Source organism: Pygoscelis adeliae, unplaced genomic scaffold (genome assembly GCF_000699105.1).
Source record: "Pygoscelis adeliae isolate BGI_AS28 unplaced genomic scaffold, ASM69910v1 Scaffold298, whole genome shotgun sequence".
In the NCBI taxonomy this organism is placed as follows: domain Eukaryota; kingdom Metazoa; phylum Chordata; class Aves; order Sphenisciformes; family Spheniscidae; genus Pygoscelis; species Pygoscelis adeliae.
Window position 1 is genome coordinate 2782060 of NW_008825303.1, and position 18953 is coordinate 2801012.

The 18953-nt window shown below is 39.5% G+C and overlaps 1 protein-coding gene across 1 annotated transcript in view; it reads left to right on the top strand.

The window, feature by feature from the left end:
• UBE2Q2 (ubiquitin-conjugating enzyme E2Q family member 2) overlaps window positions 1–17969 on the top strand; it is a 50512-nt gene extending 32543 nt beyond the window's left edge. The window contains exons 6-13 of the mRNA XM_009330066.1: window positions 3745–3829; window positions 9131–9191; window positions 11240–11330; window positions 11631–11689; window positions 13302–13350; window positions 14265–14360; window positions 15382–15448; window positions 17326–17969. Coding sequence (XP_009328341.1) covers window positions 3745–3829; window positions 9131–9191; window positions 11240–11330; window positions 11631–11689; window positions 13302–13350; window positions 14265–14360; window positions 15382–15448; window positions 17326–17357 — 540 coding nt within the window. The 3' untranslated portion in view covers window positions 17358–17969. The remainder of the gene's footprint in view (window positions 1–3744; window positions 3830–9130; window positions 9192–11239; window positions 11331–11630; window positions 11690–13301; window positions 13351–14264; window positions 14361–15381; window positions 15449–17325) is intronic.
• Window positions 17970–18953: the final 984 nt, after the last annotated feature.

The following is an 18953-nucleotide window of genomic DNA, read 5'->3' on the forward strand; positions in this document are numbered from 1 at the left end:
TGTCCATGTAAATGTTTACCTCCTGTAGCAGGGATTTCTCCAGCTTAACTGCTCATTGTTCTGGAGAACCACAAGTATGTGTGTACGGGAGAGATTGATCAAGTGAGACTTTTTGTGCCTATTCGATTACTTAATAGGAAAAAAGTCACTTGGGGCTTGTCTGGCAGCTCTTTTAACTTCTTCAGTTTACAGATCAAATGCCTATGCCTTTCGGCTCTTGGCATCAACCCCACGTGACAGATACCTGTCAGATCCCATGGTTTACCAGTTATTTCTAAGGCAGTTGCGACTATAAGTCTTGATCTCACAACTGGAGAAATGGGAGCTTTATCTCCCTTGGAGTGGTAAGTCCCACTTTTCCAGAAGGATACTCAGTTATTTATATCTGAATTCAGTCTCTGAAATTATAACTTGTATATAGCGAGTTATTGAAAGTGAAAGTTTTTAATTTTAGTACCATTATAGTCGAAACTGAACTCGCTGCTCTACTATATCACACAATGGTGTGATGCAAGTAGTACTCTCTTCTAAACTGCACTTTCACAGTAGTTATGTAACACAAAAGTGACACCAGAATGAAGACTTTGTGTTTCAAAGCAGTGGTGTTTGGCACTAAGGTTACCATCAGGTATAGCAGTTAATCTCTGCAGCCTCCTCGTCAACTTCTTCCAAGGGTAGTTCAGAGCATGTAAAGTAAGCTCCTGTACTAAACTACTTAGGTTAGGCTGGCTAGCCTCTTTCTCTTAATCATAGATTACTGGTTTGCAGTCTATTGATTCTTTAGAGTAGCAAGTGTAACTATATTTAATACTGCTATATAAGGAGTGGGCAGCCCAACTAGAAACTCCTGGGAAGACAGGGTAAAAAACACTGTTGTAGACAAAGTCTACTGGGGCTAGCTTACACACACTAAAATTAACCTTTTTTTTTTTTTTAAATACCACTTCAGTTTATCAGCCGTTATAATGGCACTCAGGAGTATGTGGGTGTGTTAAGTTTTGGTTTTTAAATTGGTACAGTACAGAAGATACTTAAATTTTCATATGTAAAGGTGAGCTTCCAACATTATGTACAGAAATTCAGTAGCTTAATTTGATGGAAATAAAGATGCAACGAGGACACTAGTTTTCCGCAGGATGTCTTTGAGAATCTAAGTTGGTTTTAAATTGCCTGTATTTAGAGGTTGATATTCTGTGAAAAATGTAAGACAATTCCTTCTTTCAGTAAGCACTACAGCAGATGAGGCAAGGATACTGCACAGCTCTGCACAGAAGAGAGCCAAAATCTTGACACTTCTCTATGGAGTTTCTTTCCTCCGGACTCAACACATTCATGAGTCTCAACCTTAACACTCAGTAGAGGTCTGAAAAAGCACAGCAATTTTACAGAGAATGGTGGTTAACACTGTGTTGTGTTAACTTGTTAAGTGCAATGCTTCCTTTTTCAGCTAGTTTGCAAATAGTGGGTATAAATAATAGTAATCTGGAAATAACATATTAACAACCATTTTTTTCCCATAAAACTTCATTCGCTTGCTGTTAAAGGAAGAGAAATCCCTTCTTTGTTTGATACTGCTCTATAGATGGGGGCTTCAGTAAACTGAGAAATGACTTGTCTGGAGCCCTGTCTTTATGTAGCTTTTGTTTAATCAGATGAAAGGAAGTTGCCTTTCATTTGTGTATTTAATTACAAAGTTCATTCTTCATACCGGTCCGTTAAGAAAAACTAGTGGAATTTCAGTAATCTACATAATAAAATCCAGTGGAATATGAAAATGAATAGCCTAAAAGAATACTCTACAGATTATAGTGTGAAGCTAAGCATATTATATGATGCTACTGAACAGATAAGACAAAGGAGTATGTGGAGGCTTTAGCATCAAGTAACTATTACTGATATTTAATCCTTATTAAGAATTAATTTGATCCTACAGTTAAGACCTTGTAGAATGTATAATATCACTGTTGACTTCAGGCAAGCAGAGATGACGTTTCAGGTATTAGACAATGGTCATAGCTGCTTCAGATTCCTCCAGAAATACTTCTCTGACACTTCTATGCAAAAAGGATCTGTTTGTAGATGTTTGTAGTGTCTGAAAGGAAACTGAAGAAACAAATCTCTTCAAATTTTTAGATGGAGTAGAAAAACAGACCCGTAAACTAATCATTCAGTACTTCATATAGAGAGGCTGAACCTAACTTTATTCTATGTGGGGTTTTTTTTTGTGTTTGGTGATGGTTTTTTTCTTTTTTTTTCCTCCTGAAAGCATGTTTATGAGCCACATGTATTAGCCTGTATTTCAGTGGGAGTGACTGAAGTCCAAGCAGCAGCAGAGAACTGCATGGGTCTCATGAAATAATCTACCTTTGGGAAACTGACTGCCGGCGAAAGCCAAAGTTTCACAGGGTTGGGGATCAAGGTGATAGCCACCTTACCTCATTCAGAGTCCTCATTCCTTTTTCATATTTTATATCTTGTAACACTAATTTTTATATCTCTGTTTTCCAAAAATCTTGAATGTAAAATGGTATTTCGGGTGGAATATAGAAGCAGTGTAATCATGTAACATTTAAGGTTTAGTATCAAAACCTTTCCTGCTAGCTTTGGCACTCAATTGGAGAAAGTAATCTAGGTACTTTTGGTGATCATGTTATTCTAAAAAGCACTTTAATTTTGTAAGAGGAAAAACTGTCTGTGAGTTCTGTCTCACTTTAAGCTCAGAAAATTGAGACAAAAGTTAATACCAAGGTCATAGAACTGTCAGCGTTGGGGATGTGTGCAGAATATATCAACAACTGCTGCACTGGATGTAAGTAGACATCAGTTACTTGACAACCGGTGTGTTCATTAGTTTGTCAATAACTGGTGGTTTCTAGAGCCAGTCATATTTATATGCATGTCACTTAAAGGTCTCTTTTTTTTTGTTTGTCTTTTTTGCCTTAGCACTGTATCTCAGGCTGAAATATCAGGTTCAGAAATTGTATGCTAAGTTTTCTATCACTTTGGGATGCTGAGTAATACAGAACTGAGCTCTAAAAGAACAGGAGAGATTTCTGCCCTGGTTGTATAAACAACAAGAACTATGACAAATCACAACAAAATATTTTGTATTTTAAGGTTTACTTACCTTAGTCTTCCTCTGTGTAGGTGCTGATTTTTTCACACTATTGCAAATAATAGTGTTGCTTTTGTTCTGCGTATTGTAAGTATATTGGTTGGTCTTACTTCATCCAGAAGCTGGTGTTCTCTATAGTCAATGCTTCCCAACTCCTGTACCTTTTTTCATAACCAAATAAAAATATACTTCTGAGAAAACAGCAAAACCTTATGTGCAGAAGCTTGTTCTTAGGATTAGTCTTAACTCTTCCTTCCAGTGCATGAGAGCAGAAGGTAAAAGGAAATATTTCCCTATTAGAAATGTACTGTGGATCCATCTTGGAAATCACATGCCGAAGAGATTAAACTCTTTTACAGAAAAATATGTCTTGTTGTACCTTGATTAAAAGTTTGTATCACCTATACCATGTAGTAGTATATATTAATGTGCTGCTTTAGAGGGAGTGTCTTGTTTCTTTTGAGTAGTCTCCGCTCACTAGAATATGTAACTTTTAAAAAAACTAATCCTAATACAGAAATTAGTATATTCTTAATGCCTTCTAGTTAGTGTAACTTTGTAATGGAAATAAAGCTGTTTGATGTAAGTATTACTTTTCACTTATTTGGAGTCTTTTTTGTTTGTTTCAGGGTGCAGTCTCTGGGTCAGTTCAGGCTTCAGATCGACTTATGAAAGAACTCAGGGATATATATAGATCACAGAGTTATAAAACAGGTAAAATGCTTCAGATTTCCCTTCTTAAAATACACTTTAAAAGAATTCTCTTGACAAATACTTCCTGCTAATCCTTCTGTGTTTTGTTGTCATACGTATGTATATACATGTGTGTGTATGTGTATATATGTGTGCACATATATATAAAAATACATAGATACATTATATATAATCTCATTATATAAAACAGTGTATTTGTGGAGAAAAAGGAAGTTGGGATACATATCCTCTAAAACGTTCTTCCTTTTTGTTATGCAAAGCTTCATACGAGAATTAGCAGGATTGGTGTAACTCTGAGAATGCTCTTGGGGTGGATGACAACAAAGAACAACTCAAGATTACTCCTGTGGGACTTCTTGAGTTTTCAGAACTACCTGAAATTCAGCTCTCCGGGTATATAGGGCAAAAGCTTTGACCACTACCAGTGGGTAGTACTGCTCACAAGAATATGCTTGCTGTAGAGGGATTTGTGTTCGACGGCAGAAGGTTTTGTTATTGTACAGGATTTAACTGTAATTACACTGCTGTTACTTTTATTATTTTGTGATGGTGTTAATCTGATCCTGAGCTCTGTGTATCCCTTGGAATGAAGATACAAATGGCAAGAGAAAACAAGCTTGTCTTTTAAATTTGTTTGAATAACAAACACTGATTAGCTTTAGGTAGGTGGGTGGTTGACTGTTTTGTTTGCTCCATGTAAGGGCTGTATCTAAAATAGCTCAGCAAAAGAATCAGTATATTGAATTGTCTGAGTGTTCTCATACAAGAAGTAGAAATTACATAGATTTCAGGCAAGTTGTATTCCTGTGGGTCAGCTGAGTAGACAACTCCATCACTGCAGCCAGGTATGAGAACCTGGTGCAGGCCAGGATGGGAACAGGAGGAATGCACGATTAGAAAGTCAGTCTAAACTTTAATCCTCCATCTTTTACTTTTCTGAACTTCTCCCCTCATTTATTTCTAGTGGGCTTAAATCTCGCTTGGTGGCTATGGCATTTTAATTTGTGTTAAAAGGACAGAGTTGAAGAGGCAATAGGCTCCTGTTCTGATTTGCCTTTTAGGTAAATAGTTTTACATGCTGAAGTACTGTGGACAGTGGTAAAAAGTCTGAAGTATAAATGTGATTGGGTAACCTAGCGTTGATCTAATGTAGCCTACTTCTTTTAGGCTTTATTGCAACTGAGTGCTTGCCCGTATGTCATAATCACCATCTATCCAGTAAAGAACGGATTAGTGAGTCTAAGGAAGAGCCTAGAAATAGATCTGTATTAAGTCACGAGGGATGCTTTACTGCCCATGTATGATCTTCAGGGTTTGTTTTTGTGGTTAGAACAAAGATTGGATATAACAAATCTGTTTGACTATAAAGACTGTATGGTGCTTAATCACATAGTGGTACTGCTGGAGGCACAACCAGGAGCCCCTATAATAGGTGTAGTTTGAGGTGAGGATTTGGGTTGCTTAATAATGCCATTTCTTGGCTTTAGAGTAATAATGAGTCTTAACCAGTTGCAAAAGACTGAACTCCTGATGTTGGAAAGCGTACTCTAAATGATGAGGAAAAGTAAATCTTGCTAAACTGTAAAGAAAGTTGAGATGCTAAGGGGTGAGTATAGTAACTTAGTATTAGCTTATGACTCAGGAATATGTAAAAAGACTGCAACTGGATGCCTCGTCTCGATCTCTAAAACATGTTAATGAAGTGAAGTGTCAAGTGGAGGTTGACGCTATAAAACTGATGGCAATCCTGCTTTGAAACACCATCCTACTGATACATTTATTAAATTTTGCCAGTAAATGATGCTGTTTGTTATAAAACTTGCATGGATTCCTTCCTTATGGCTTCATTTAGTCTTAGGACTTGCGTGAATTTAAGTATCGGTTCGTCTCCTTTGCACAAAACTCCTGCTTTTACAGCCTAGTTCTGTCTTTTGTTGTTAGATAACTGTCACCATGTGAGCAGGGGCATGGTAGATAATTGACACTTTTTTTTTTAATGTGATCTTTGTTCTGAGTGGTCCATTGCTCCATGGTCCATTATTTAGTTTCTTGCTATTAACGCACAAAGGGAACCACTGTGAAACTTAAAGGTTCTGGTAACTGTTGCAAGGTAATTTAACACTGTTTTCATTCTTTGTAATATAAACCAGAAAATCTAAGGCTGCTTTTTGGTTACATTAGAATCACTTTATTTAGCGTATGTGAGGTTACATGTTTTCAGGATTGACAACAGGACAACGCTGGGACTTATGAAATGAATAATACTTGTAGTAATAGTCCTTTAATTTTTTTCTTTTCTGTTAAATTGTTTTATTAAAAAACACTGTCAGGACTTCAACTATGGGTATAAAAGCTAGTATCCATTTTAGAGCTGAAGTTCCTTTAGTGATTGAGATACTACTGTTGGAGTTCAAGCAAAAGATGACTACAAGCTTGCTGTCAACAGGAAAGTTGCTTATCTACAATAAAAATCTAGGTGAAGAACTACCCTTAAAAACAAACAGAAAACCATTTTCTTATGAGCTAACGGAAGCAAAAATTATTCCAGCAAATTAAGATATTCTGCTATAAATTAAACAAAGTTTCATTAACGTGTTTTGATAATAGGACCCACAAGTCCTCCAAACTAAGATGATCTCATTTCCAAATATGAAGTTGGAGATTTGGTTAGATACAGAAGAATTCACAAAGGTCTTAACATAATATGGGGGGGGAGGGAGGGAGGGGGAGGAACAAAGAATTTGGGGATATTAAATGAAATCTTTTCTGTTCATATCTTTAGCGGCTGTGTTGTTCATATATAGTGACTTCAACTTACTGCTTTTCTCCAAAGACTGTATGGGGTTTACTTCTAGTTGTAGTAAAGTTGCTATAAGTAAGACATTGCCTCTGTTTTGGAATGGGTTGTTTTTCTTCCGACCTGTTCATCTCTCAATTTTTTGCTTGCTTCATGGTTCTGTGTGCTTGCTTTTACTTCATCACCTCTATGGATGGCCTTTTAGAGGAATAGGACACAAAACTTCCTGTGTCTTAAGTGAGGGGAATCTACCTTGACTCCCTTCCCTACCTTAAGGACCTCTTGGAAACTGGTACTAATCAGATAAATTATTCTTGACAGTAACCCTCTTTCATCTTACTGCCTAGCTTAAGAAAAAAGCATAGGAGCTGGTTCCAAATAACACCTCTTGACTATTAAAAAAAACAAACAACCCGCCCTCAACTCTGGATAGTGTTGTTAAGAAGCTTCTGTACCAAGACAGCAAGCAACCCTGATGCTGCTTCTGTTCATGAGGACGTACAGATACTATTCAGCTCAAAATCTGTGTGCTTGAAAGGTTGATTAAGTAGCTTCCTGTTCTGTTAAGGCACATTCTTGTCAGTCCTGAACTGTGCGCATCTCTCTGAAGAACCCTGTTGCAGCTTCTGGTTTAGGTACAGTACAGCTCTTAAGGCCAGCAAAAGTTATTCCTTTGGGGGAGCTAGCAAAACACGTGGACCTTGGTAACCCATGGAGCTGAAGGTGAAGGACTGGTACGTGAATTCAGGGTAAGAGCAGGACTTTTAGGGTGGTGGAAGGAATGCAGGAACAGGGCTAGAGGCTTAGTGAATAAACAAGCTGATGGAAGTTCTCTTGTGATCTTCCATTATTTAGGATATTATCAGAATCCTTACCGTAACTTGTTCTGTTGTCTATAACAAGTATTTATACTCATGCTAGATGCCAAAACCGTAATACTGAGAGGCTGCTTCTTCCAGTCTTCACTCCCTTTTGGTTGTAGGTGGAAGACAATATTCTGGATACAGCGGTGGAACAGATTAATCATTAATGGGAGTTGACAATGAGCAGAGTTCTGAACGTCAACTCTTTTGTTGACATCAGAGCAGTACAGATTGAAATTCTTACACTTCATGACTTCCACTTATACTAAGGGCAATTCAGAAAATAGCGTCCTTGGATCTGGGAAATTGGAAAAAGGCCTTAATAGCTCCTTCTGTTCATCCTTGAACAGAAAAGTGTGGCATCTCTGAACTAGCTGCTGATTAAAAGGGACATTGAGAGCACAGTGTGTAAGTTTTCAGACCTACTTTGTTGTCCTAGACTTAGAAAAATTTGAAATCATGATCTTGGCTGCAGTACCCACTTGTTTGTGGCACTGCGGTAAGGAGAAGCAAGCACGGTTTCTTTACCTTGTTTACGGAGTTTTGGAATGCTTTAGAAATAAAGGTGTCTGGACAGTTTGAAATGTTATCTGTACTCTGAGTATTAACGCTTAAAAGTTTTAACTGCAAGGTAATGTATTCTAGAATAATAAAACCCGGAGATGAATACCGTAATTCCTTGGAGAGAATGTGGTGACTGCAGTCTATTGTTTGTATAGCCTTCAGAAATCCTAGGCGGATTCCTGATTTGCATACGTCTTCCAAATAATTATATCAGCAATAGATATGCCATTAAATATTAGCTCTGGTAACAAGTTTAATCATAGTTGTTTAGTATATATGCATGAATAGTCTGTGGCGAAAGAGATTAGACTTTTGAACATCACTGATACCATTTTCTAAATCTTGTCTGGTGGTTAAAGATTTATTGCTTTTTCCTGGGCTGCGTGTGAACTTCTACAGAGAGGAAGCTTGAATATACAAGAAAATGGCAGATAACCTTTCATCCTTCCCTTTGAGTGAAATGCATAACTATTGTTTAACATGCTTAAAACAAATGAACCGCTGAAAATCACCATCTGGCTTCCAGAGACAGCTATTTTTTTGATGCATCTTTCTGACTTCTTTGGTCAGCTGTTAGGAATGTGCTTCATCCAATGCAGTATCTTCTTTTTTTGGGTTTCTACTCCCTACACTGTCCGGTGTCCTGTCCTGGTCTGCCAATACTGACGAGAACCTGTGAAATACAATGCTGCATACTCAGACCGTGTGTTAAGTGTTTTAAAAGTGTGTTGGTCGTGTACTGGGTATAAAATATACTGAGTACTAAGCAAGCTGGAATTGTAGCTGTGGAAAGTTTGAAGGGGAACTGGGAGGGGAGAAAAAGTTAGGTATCAGAAGAACGTTTTGATTCGTGTGGAATTTTTTTTTATAGAAGTGAAAGAACTTTTCTTCCTTGTAGTTGCTCAGAAGTGCTTCTGCTGTTGGAGGAAGGATGTCCCTCAGTATCAGTATCTCAGTATCTTATCTATTGCTTACATCTATTGACAGTACTTGTACTTAAAAGCAAGGAATGTTTTTGCTAAATCTTACCTTGTTAAACTTTTAGTGCATAATTAATTCTATCTAATATTTCTACAGGGATATATTCAGTGGAACTGGTAAATGACAGCTTGTATGAATGGCACGTTAAACTTCTAAAGTAAGTTATTAAAGTTTTTTCATTCATTTTATTATTGCTGCAGAGATTCTTACTTTTGATGAATGAGAATCCCTAGCCAGAGCATATAAAATAGCGTGTGGTGGCTACAATTCTGGTATACAGAAATGTGTACAGAGATTGAACTGTAGTAATTGAGCCGGCAAAAACTCCAAACTCTTTGCACAGCCAACACAGTGTGCAGTACCATAACTTTCATTACTGTTCAATTCTCTTTCCGAAACTACTCCACAATGTGAAACCTTAAATGATGAAATTTTTTGTCTAGAGTTTTTGTCTGGATGGTTTTAGTTTGGTTTTGTTTGTTTGTTTATTTCAAGAAAATGCAACTTCTAGTTTCATTCTAGATGTAAGAAGGAACAGAACTGTCTTAGTGTCATTAGTTCTTTATTTCTACAGTTGAGCAGACACGTAGGACTGAAACTTTTAGATATAACACAATTATGACATATAATTACATAACTTGTCTTCTCTTATGTACTGCTTTTCACTGTGTGTACCAGATGGTAACTCATCTTGTGTCCATAGTCCAAAAACTTTAATTCTGGAGGTATTATATTGAAATTATTCCTGGTAATGGGATCATCTGCCATCGTCCTACAAGATAACCCATGGGAAGGAAAAGCCTATCCAAACTAGGCTGGATGGCTGCAAGAGATGAAGGAACTTCCATCAGTTCAGATATGTCATGGTGAATAAGTGTAAGGATGTAAGCTGTTTCAACACAGTAGTTGACCTGCCCGTAGGAATTGTTGCCTTGTCCTAGTGGCAAGACTTCTACGACTGTGTCACCAGCTGCTGAAATACAGTTTTGTTTCCTCCTTAGTGTAATTGTAGGCACGTGAACGTTTTGAAGCTGAAAATGGCAGGAATGACATATGTCAGAAAAATCTGTGCCATATTACAGGAGGCCTTGTCTGTCGAGCGCTTCTGTAACAGAGTGCTCAAACCACTGTGCAGTGATTTGAAACCTCTCTTCAAGTGCTGTGAACAGGTCTGATTTTCTGCCTTCAAGAAAGAGAAAATAGAGCGCATGCAGCAAATGGCTTCCAGAATGACTAAGAGAAGATAAGAAGTATTGTGTTTGTTTATCCCAGCAAAAAGTATCTGAAAACAAATGAACTGTGTGCAGACTAGTTGAGGGGGTAAAGGTCAGAGAAAAGAGCCCATCTGCCTAAGGAACAGTATTGTTACTAGAACGAGTAACTCTGAACTGGCCTAGTACAAGCTAGGCTGGAAGTGATAGGTTTCTAAGCATTGGGAGATTTTCTTCTGAAACAGCTTCCTGTTGGTAGGATGGGGACAAACTACCCAAGTAATTCTGAAATGAGATCTAAGAAGTTTGTGGTTTCACCTGCAGCAAAGGATTGGATTTTAATAGCCCATCATTTTGTTTAACATCTGCATTTGGCTTGCTGCAGGCATTTTTTTGCCTAGTCTCTTTTAAAAGCTGCTGGGGCGTCAGAGCCTGGGTGGGATTAACCCTGTACTGTCTGACTTAATGTCTAGGCTGCTCACCACCAGCATTTTGCAACAAACAATTGTTGAAATTCTGCTGAGCAGAAGCTGCTGGCTTTAGTACTTCTGCTGATGCAGATTACTTTTAACAGCTGACACAGAACTGTGATCACATATTCCATAAAGGATTCAGTAACTGCGTACCGAAAACTAGATCGCTACAGTCTTCCTGTTAAAATCTTTTTTTTTTTTCTTCCCCTGCCTTGAGACATACGTTTCCAGTGAACTGGAGAGAATTGAAATTGCTGTTTTCAAATAAACAGGTTATTTTGTGCTAACTATGTTCAAATAACACTTGATAGCTTGGGAATGTAGTGCATTGCAGCAAGCTTTCACGCTGATCTCATGGCAAAGTGTTTACTTTGTAAAGGGAGCAAGAGTTTTCTACAGTTCCCTTCGAATTACAGTTTGTAAACTACAAATACATAAAGGAGCTCTTTAAGAATAATTACTGTTTACAGGTAGTGAAAATATTAACTTCATCCAGGATCTCCCCCCTGCTTCTTTTATAGAGTTGATCCTGATAGCCCACTGCATAGTGATCTTCAGGTCTTAAAAGAAAAAGAAGGTGTAGAATACATTTTACTCAACTTCTCTTTTAAGGTATGTGTCTCTGGGAAGAAGTGCTGGGGTTAAGTTTGTTGCTTACCGTAGAAAGTGACTGAAATGACCCTCAGCTGTTACTTGGGTAAAGATGGAAGAAAAAAGTGCAACTTTAAGTGTGGCACTAAAGCTTCCCACAGATTGCTTTTGAGCCACTACTGTGGAAACGTGACTTTTACAGAACTGAAAAATGTTACTGCTTTAAATCGGATTTGCCAAATAAGGCTATCGAAATACTTCCTGGTTAGGAAAATACTGTCACAGTATTGTTCTTAACCTGTTTTTTGTTATGCTTTTCAGGATAACTTCCCTTTCGATCCTCCCTTTGTGCGAGTGGTATCTCCTGTGCTCACAGGAGGGTAAGTTTGAGTTGCTTTGCAGAAATTTTACTTTGTGGTGAAAATGTTACAACTTGAGATTGGTTGACTGGGTTTGCAGGGAACATTTTGAGACTACCGTATATGTAGACTTCAAGAAATTTCCCCTAAATGTATATTCATGAGCTGCTGTAGACCTTGAGTTTGGTGAAGAGCTCAGAGTGATATGGAGACTTGCTTCTTAAGCTTCATGAACCAATAGGAGCCAAATGGCTGGGTGCGTATTCCAGCCAGATGCAATTCCTCTTTGAATTGCTTAGTGTGTCTAGCTTTGGAAGACTCTGTGCCTGCCGTAACGTTGAAGAGTTGGCCTCTTTGTGCATGGTTCACATCGCTGTTACTTCTCCTGTTGTTCAGAATAGTAGGGTGTTTTGAGTTAGTGCTTTGAAGGGTCTTGATCCCTGTGTTGCCTTAAACTTGCTGTTCAGTCTTAACTGACTCTTTTGCTGGTAACACTGCTATAAAGTGTTTGTCTAAAATCTCCTCAAATGCTAACCCAAAGGTACTAAATTTAATTGACACCATGCTCCAAAAGTCATCTAAAACTTGTTTGAAGTGCTGTCTGTGGAGTGGAAACTTGTGTATATCAACGGAGAGAAGATGAAATTCACCTTCTAAGGCTTTTATGCGTCTCCTGCTGACAGGAAATTATACTTGTACGTTGGAAAAATGCAGTCTGTGATAGCTGGGGCTGATTCTGATTTGATTTTAATTGCTATGTGTCTTTTTTGCATTCAAGAAATGGTTAGTGCAGTTAAAGAGTGTTCATGAGGGTTGCTGCTACCAAAAAAGTAAACAAGCAGTGCCAGACACCAGAAAACTCATTTAGGTTCTGGTTTTGTTGTACTTGGACTTCTTTGTAGAATGAAAGAAAGAATGGCCCAGAAAGTTTGGATTTCAGTGATCGTTTCCCTGTGAATGTCATACAGATCTACGTTGTTTGAACATCTTGATCATAGGGGAGACTACGTTTTTGGAGTGGTAAATTCCAGTGGTAAACTCCCTCAGTCCAGGTTTTGCGATGATCAGGCGGCTGACTGCTGAGTCCCAGTCAGCGCAATGCATGATGAAGTCTTAACTGAAATTAGAAAGTGGTTTATAGGAAAAGAGCGAGTGAAGATCTGCTTGATCTCATTTGTCTACACCTTTGATTTATAGGTGCACCTACAGTGTTTGGAATTGTGTTAAATCTCTGTACAGAAGTGAATTTGGTCTGTTTTTTGTTTTTCTTTATAACTACACATCAGTACTACATATACATAGTGTAGCCGTAAAAAGCAACCTTCCTTTTTTCATGGTCTGTAAGCAGTTTTGCAGACTAGCCCAAGCTAGTCTGCACAACTAGTCGTAGCTTTAACTAAGTGTAGTTAGCAAAGGAATTTTTTTTGGGGGGTGTCTCACAATGCTAATCTTCTTTGCATAAGTATAATATGGCTAACTAGTTACAATATATTACTGGTTAAAGGGCATTTCAGCTTTATGTGAATAAAAAATTTAACAAACTAGCCTGCAAGAGCTTTAAAGTGCTGTGAACAGTTTCATCTTTTTACTAACTGCTGATGTCGGATATATTTTCTTTCACATTTGTTTCTAGGTATGTCCTAGGTGGAGGTGCATTATGCATGGAACTTCTTACTAAACAGGTGAACACAGACTCTGTTATCTGGGTGATAACAAAGCATGCTTTAAAATAATGACAATGGGTGTTTCCCCTGAGTTGAAGAATCACTGTGTGGAATAAGTTACTCGCTCCAAAGGGAACATGGTGGAATAAACCTCAGTTCCACAAGATTTGCCTTGCTGATCTTGTGTAAGATCATCTTTTCTGCCTTGGATGGCTTACAAGAGGTCTGAGGAAGAGGCAAGAAGTGAGAGTGCATCAATTTTGAATCCTCAGAATTTCTGGGAGGAAGCCAGTGTAAAGAGTGAGTTCTGAGGAGCAAGAGGCGTTGTTTTCTTTTCCAGAAGCCTCTGCTACTGCACGAAGTCAGCTCTGGAGAAGTGAGGAATGCAGAAGATTCTAGGCATAGATGACTCTCGTGTAGACAGAGTGATCGGTTTTCTCTTTAAAGAAAGTAAATGAATGAAGTAACTTATTTGCAGGCTCTGGCAGAAACTTTTGTGACCCCTGGAAGGTAAAGCAATGCCAGAGAGAAGCAGTAATTTTCATGGGAGCGAAATTGTCATAGCTCACTCAATGGCTTCATTAGATAGCAGTCTCTTCTGCTTCTTCCAACAAGAAGTTGTAATTTCTTTTGTGACGTTGCTGAAAATGTGTAAATGGTGTAATAATGGAGCTCTTCTTGTTTCTGTCTTGCTGTATTTTGGAAATGTGTGATTCAGCCTTTTCATTTTTCCTACAGGTCCTTAGTACTAATACTGTATATCACTTCCCAGATTTTCTCTGGAAAATAAAAGCTGTTAACTGAAAACAAGTAGTTAAAACTAAAACTGGAGCGGGGGGGGGAATCCCAAAGCACACATTTCAAAATAGATTTGCAAGGTGAGCACAAGAAGTAAGTACATGTTATATAGAAATATTTCTTTCCTCCTCCAGGGCTGGAGCAGTGCCTATTCAATAGAATCAGTCATCATGCAGATCAATGCCACTTTAGTCAAAGGAAAAGCCAGAGTACACTTTGGAGCCAATAAGGTAAATGCGCTGTGTGTATCAATTACACAAATCACTGTTAGGCTTCCATTTCTTCGCTGAGTTGCATAGAAGATGCTGAATGACAGAATTGTCCTTGCAAATATATGTGCGTTTTGATTTATCTTGATGTCTGGTGCACGTGTGAGTATTTTACTGGCAGTTAACTATGACTTTGTTAAGAAATGATGAATGTATGAGGAGGATGAAACCTTGGGATGGGCAGGGTGTGTAAGTAGTTGGACTTGTACTATCCCCGTATTGGCAAGGGGGGAAGGGAAGGAGGATTCAGAACTGGGAATCAGGAGGATTTGGAAATTCCGGCTCTGAGAAGGGCTGTAGATGACAGCCCGACTGCCTGGATCGCGTACGCCGATGTTCGGAAGTTCTCCTCCTTTTGCTGGACCAGACACCTGCAAAGTTTCATGAGAGGGTGAAAAATAATACCATGCAAATACTTCTGAGCTAGCCATTCAGCATTAATCGAAATCATAATTCAGTTCAAGTGTGCATGCTGGTGATGGACCACAACTTCAAAGACTTTGAAGTACTACATGCTGTTTTCAAAGGATGCTTAAATATTTAAGTCGATGAAATTCTCACTTGGATGCCAGCTTTTAAGTACTGATTCAAGGATAGTGAACTGGGTAAGGTGTAAAAGTTTATGACCGCAGTTCTGTCGAACACGGTAACTGGTCAGCTGAGCAAGCCGGAGTTACGGTGGGGATCGCCTGAAGCCTGCCCTTCCAGTTGCACACGCTTTTGACGTACTTCAGGTTCTGAGCCCTCCAATAGAGGGGCCTTTCCAGCAGCAGGGGTGTACAAATTATTGTCACTATGATGGAGGAGAAATGAGAAGATAAGGGTATTTGTCTTGAAAATCTTGTACTTTAAAGCCAGGAATGTTGTAACATCGTGCATGGTTTTTATTTGTAAGCCCACTGTAGAGTTTCTTCGTAAAACTGTTTTTAAGTTCCGCATGTCTAGATACAGTTTTTTTCATGTTAGTTTTTTCTCCTTTCAGAACCAATATAATCTAGCAAGAGCACAGCAGTCCTATAAGTCACTAGTACAAATACATGAGAAAAATGGTATGTATATTCTCGCGGCTTGGTTCTTGTCTGCACAGCAGCCTGGGAATTGGTATTTGGCCACAGTAAAACTTGAAGTGCCAGAGTGTCTTGTGTTGGCTCGGGAGGACCATAAACGGTGCTTCCTTTTTCTCATCTCGCACCAGGAAGACAGTAGCGCTTAAAGTAACTTGACTAGCAATCACTGCAACTTGTCCAACTTACACGGACATGGTGATGTTCCATGTGTTCCTGCTGTCTTTTGAGAGGTAGTCCGCTTTCAGTTGCAGGCAGTTGATCTAGTAACTTTATTGTTACTGTAGCTTTTAAAGTGTCTTATTTGTTAGTGAAGTACCTGCTGAAAGTTTGCCCCTTTCCCTGAAAGGCTTTGTTTCAATGTGGCAAGACCTTAGTAGTAGTAATCATTAAGGAAGAGAGAAAGTGGAAAGAAAGACCAGAGACTGAAAAAATACAAAAGGTCCAAGCAAAGTGCACTGGCTGGAAAACTGCACAGTAGAGATGGGAGACACGTGTTTCGGGTTTGTTTTTGTTTTTTGTTGTTCGTCTCCCCCCCCCCCAACCCCCCCCCCCCCCCATTTAAAGCCAGTTAATGGTCTCTCAGTTGTGTAAAACAAGTATTGAAGTGCTTCAGGTATAATTGCATTCATCATGCCAAGACGAGAAGACAGCAAATGACCTGAGGCTTTAAAAGGTTTAAGTGGCTTACACGTTATGTAAAAGTAGTCAGCAGAATTGGTACCCTGGTCTCGTGATGAGGGAGTTAGTCCCAGTTACCGCTTCCGTGATGTTCTTTGGTCCGGGCTGGACACAGTCCCCTCTGGGAATTCATGTTGCTGTGAACACGAGAGCGTATTTCAGTGTGACTGTAGCGAGCACCTCAGTTTCCCTACCTCTAAAATTGAACATAATGCCTTCTATGCTACTGGGAGGAAGATCAAAGATAATGACTTTAAAATGCTTTCCAATTTTACAATATTTTGATCTTGCCATTAACTGAGTCTTTTGCTTTTTTAGTTTGCCACAAAAGCCAGCATGGCTGTCTGTTTACTTCTAGCTATATGCTAGCCTTGACTACAGTGATTACTGCTGCGTCAGGAGCTGTGCACAAAGCATTCACAGCATTTATTGCTGCTGCGAAAGGTGTCTTTAACTTATAGCTGCTACCTGTTCTCTGGGACAACATAAATAGGCCCTGTACTCACTGCACAAAAATGTAGAGGATTTTTTTACAATAGTGGCGGGGAGAATTCAGATTGGAGATCTGGAGGTGGCTAGAAAAAACTATGCACGCTTGATCAGGTATGATTCAACGGCTAAACATGCCAAATCCTATCAGGAGGCAAGCTACTCGACTGACATTTCTGGGCCCGTTCCTGCAGCAGGATTTGCGGAAGTAGGGTAAACCGTTCAAGTGCTTGTGCGCGCCTAACCTCTTCAGTGTGCAAGATGGGGTTTATCTATCAGTATCCCAGCGTAGTCACGTTTGTATGCCTGTGCATTAAGTGGCTTGAAGACTTGGGGGTTTTACCTGTGTTCCATTCGGTTTTGTTACAGCAGTGTTCCTCCTTCAGCAGCTTCCTCTGTGGATGTCCAGCTTGTCCACCTCGGGATAGCTGCTGCCACAGAAAAACCCCACTCTTGGAAGCATTTCATTTTCACGCCCAAATACTGGGTCTGCTCCTGGAGTATGCCACGTGCTTTATCTCCCGCTGCAGACCGCTAGCGTTCAGGGCGCTGGGTCTCACTGAGCTGGCCTACTCTGAGAGGGAGGGGAGGAGCCAGATTAGGCTTCCGTCTCCCACAAGTTCAGGGTAAGATGGCAAGATCGTCCTGACACAGCAGTGTCGGTACCTAACGTGTTTCTCTCTTCTCCGTAGGCTGGTACACTCCTCCGAAGGAAGACGGCTAACATCGAGGACTGTTGTATACCTGGACCAACGTCAACAAAACAAGCTCTTTTTTATGTTTTCCAACACACAGACTCAAGCTATGAGTGCCCCCATAACAGCCGTACTGAAGACTTTAGCTATTAGATAAGTTAGTGGATAATCTGTCAACTGACACGTAAAGTATAAGTTACAGCCTTACCATTCCGCTCTTTGTAGGTATCTGGACGGAGCAGTTTGGGCCTTTACCGTGTTTGTTCTTAGGGATTAAGCATATTTGGGCCAGGCCCTCCCTTCTCCCCCCCTTTTTTTTTTATTTGGCAGCGTAAGCTCCCCACAGCAGGCTATCGAGTTACTAAAGATCATTCAATAGGCGTGAGCTGTTCACACTCTTTTGTGTATTTCTTACCTTTTGCAAAATGCAGACTGCAGAGACTTGCGTTGTATTGTTTCATTTAAAGCCAAGAAGTTTAATACGTTGTTTAATACTGTTTTAGGAAATGTCAGGTCTTGCAAATCACAGTAGTTTTTCTGGTCTAAAATGACAGCATTTGTAGTATTTCCAAATTAATGATATAGGAAAAACACGTGTATGTTAAGTCATTAAACATTTTTCATGGCTGTATGAGAATATGAACTGTTTCTTGGAGAAGATGCTCTTTGTTTAGGTTATGTTAGTTTTTTGTTTCAGTTTGGGTTTTTTTCTTTTTGTTTTCTTTTTTTGTTTGTTCCTGGTTGTTTGGGTTTTTTTGGTTTTTGTTTGTTTTTTTTTTGTTTTTTTTTTTTTTTTTTAAGCAGAGCAAGGCTGTGCCAATAAAACCTTGTAACTAGTCACTTCCACTGGGGCATCAGAACTTGCTGGGCTGTTCCTGCTACTCGCTGGCTCAACCTCCTTAACAAGAAGAGCCGCAGTATGAAGCTTGAAGTTATTTAAAATACTAAAAACCTTTTTAGGTGTTCCATTTTATTAACGGGTTGTTGCAATCATTTGTAAACTAATGAACTTATAAAGTGATTGGCACAAATCGAGATGAAAGTCCTTGAATGAAAAATTTTTATATAAAAGCTACAATAAAGTACAAAAACTCGTCATCCGCTTCAGAGGCTGAAGAAACGTTGCCGTGGTCATGACGGTGGTTTTGTTGTTGAGAGACTGATGGGAACCGTTCGTCCTTTATTAGGAGATGAATCTGGGTCTGTGTAATTACACTATATTTTATTGCCTTACCTAAATCGATTCTATTTTGGTTGTAGTACTCGTCATTAGGCCTTTGTGCCCCGCTGGGGCTGAGCTAAGGGTGTGTACCATGGATTAAGCACTTTTTAGAAGCGCAGAAGCATGTTTCTGTTATGTTCTTTTAGTTGACTCTCCAATCTGTGCTCTTCTCTCCGTCAGGCGCCCGCGGGTCCTTGTGCGTTTGCTTCTAGATCCAGTTCTTAGCTCGAGAGAAACGGTGGGGGAGAGGTTTGGCACTGCTTCCACTAACGTGTGTTGTTTCAGGTGTACGGTGGGTGACTTCCCGGCCTTTCTGCTTGCGTGGTCGTACCGGTCTCTGTATTGCCCCTGGTAGCCCAGCGCCGGCGGGAAGGGCGGCCGGCGCCGGCGGCTCTCCGCGGCT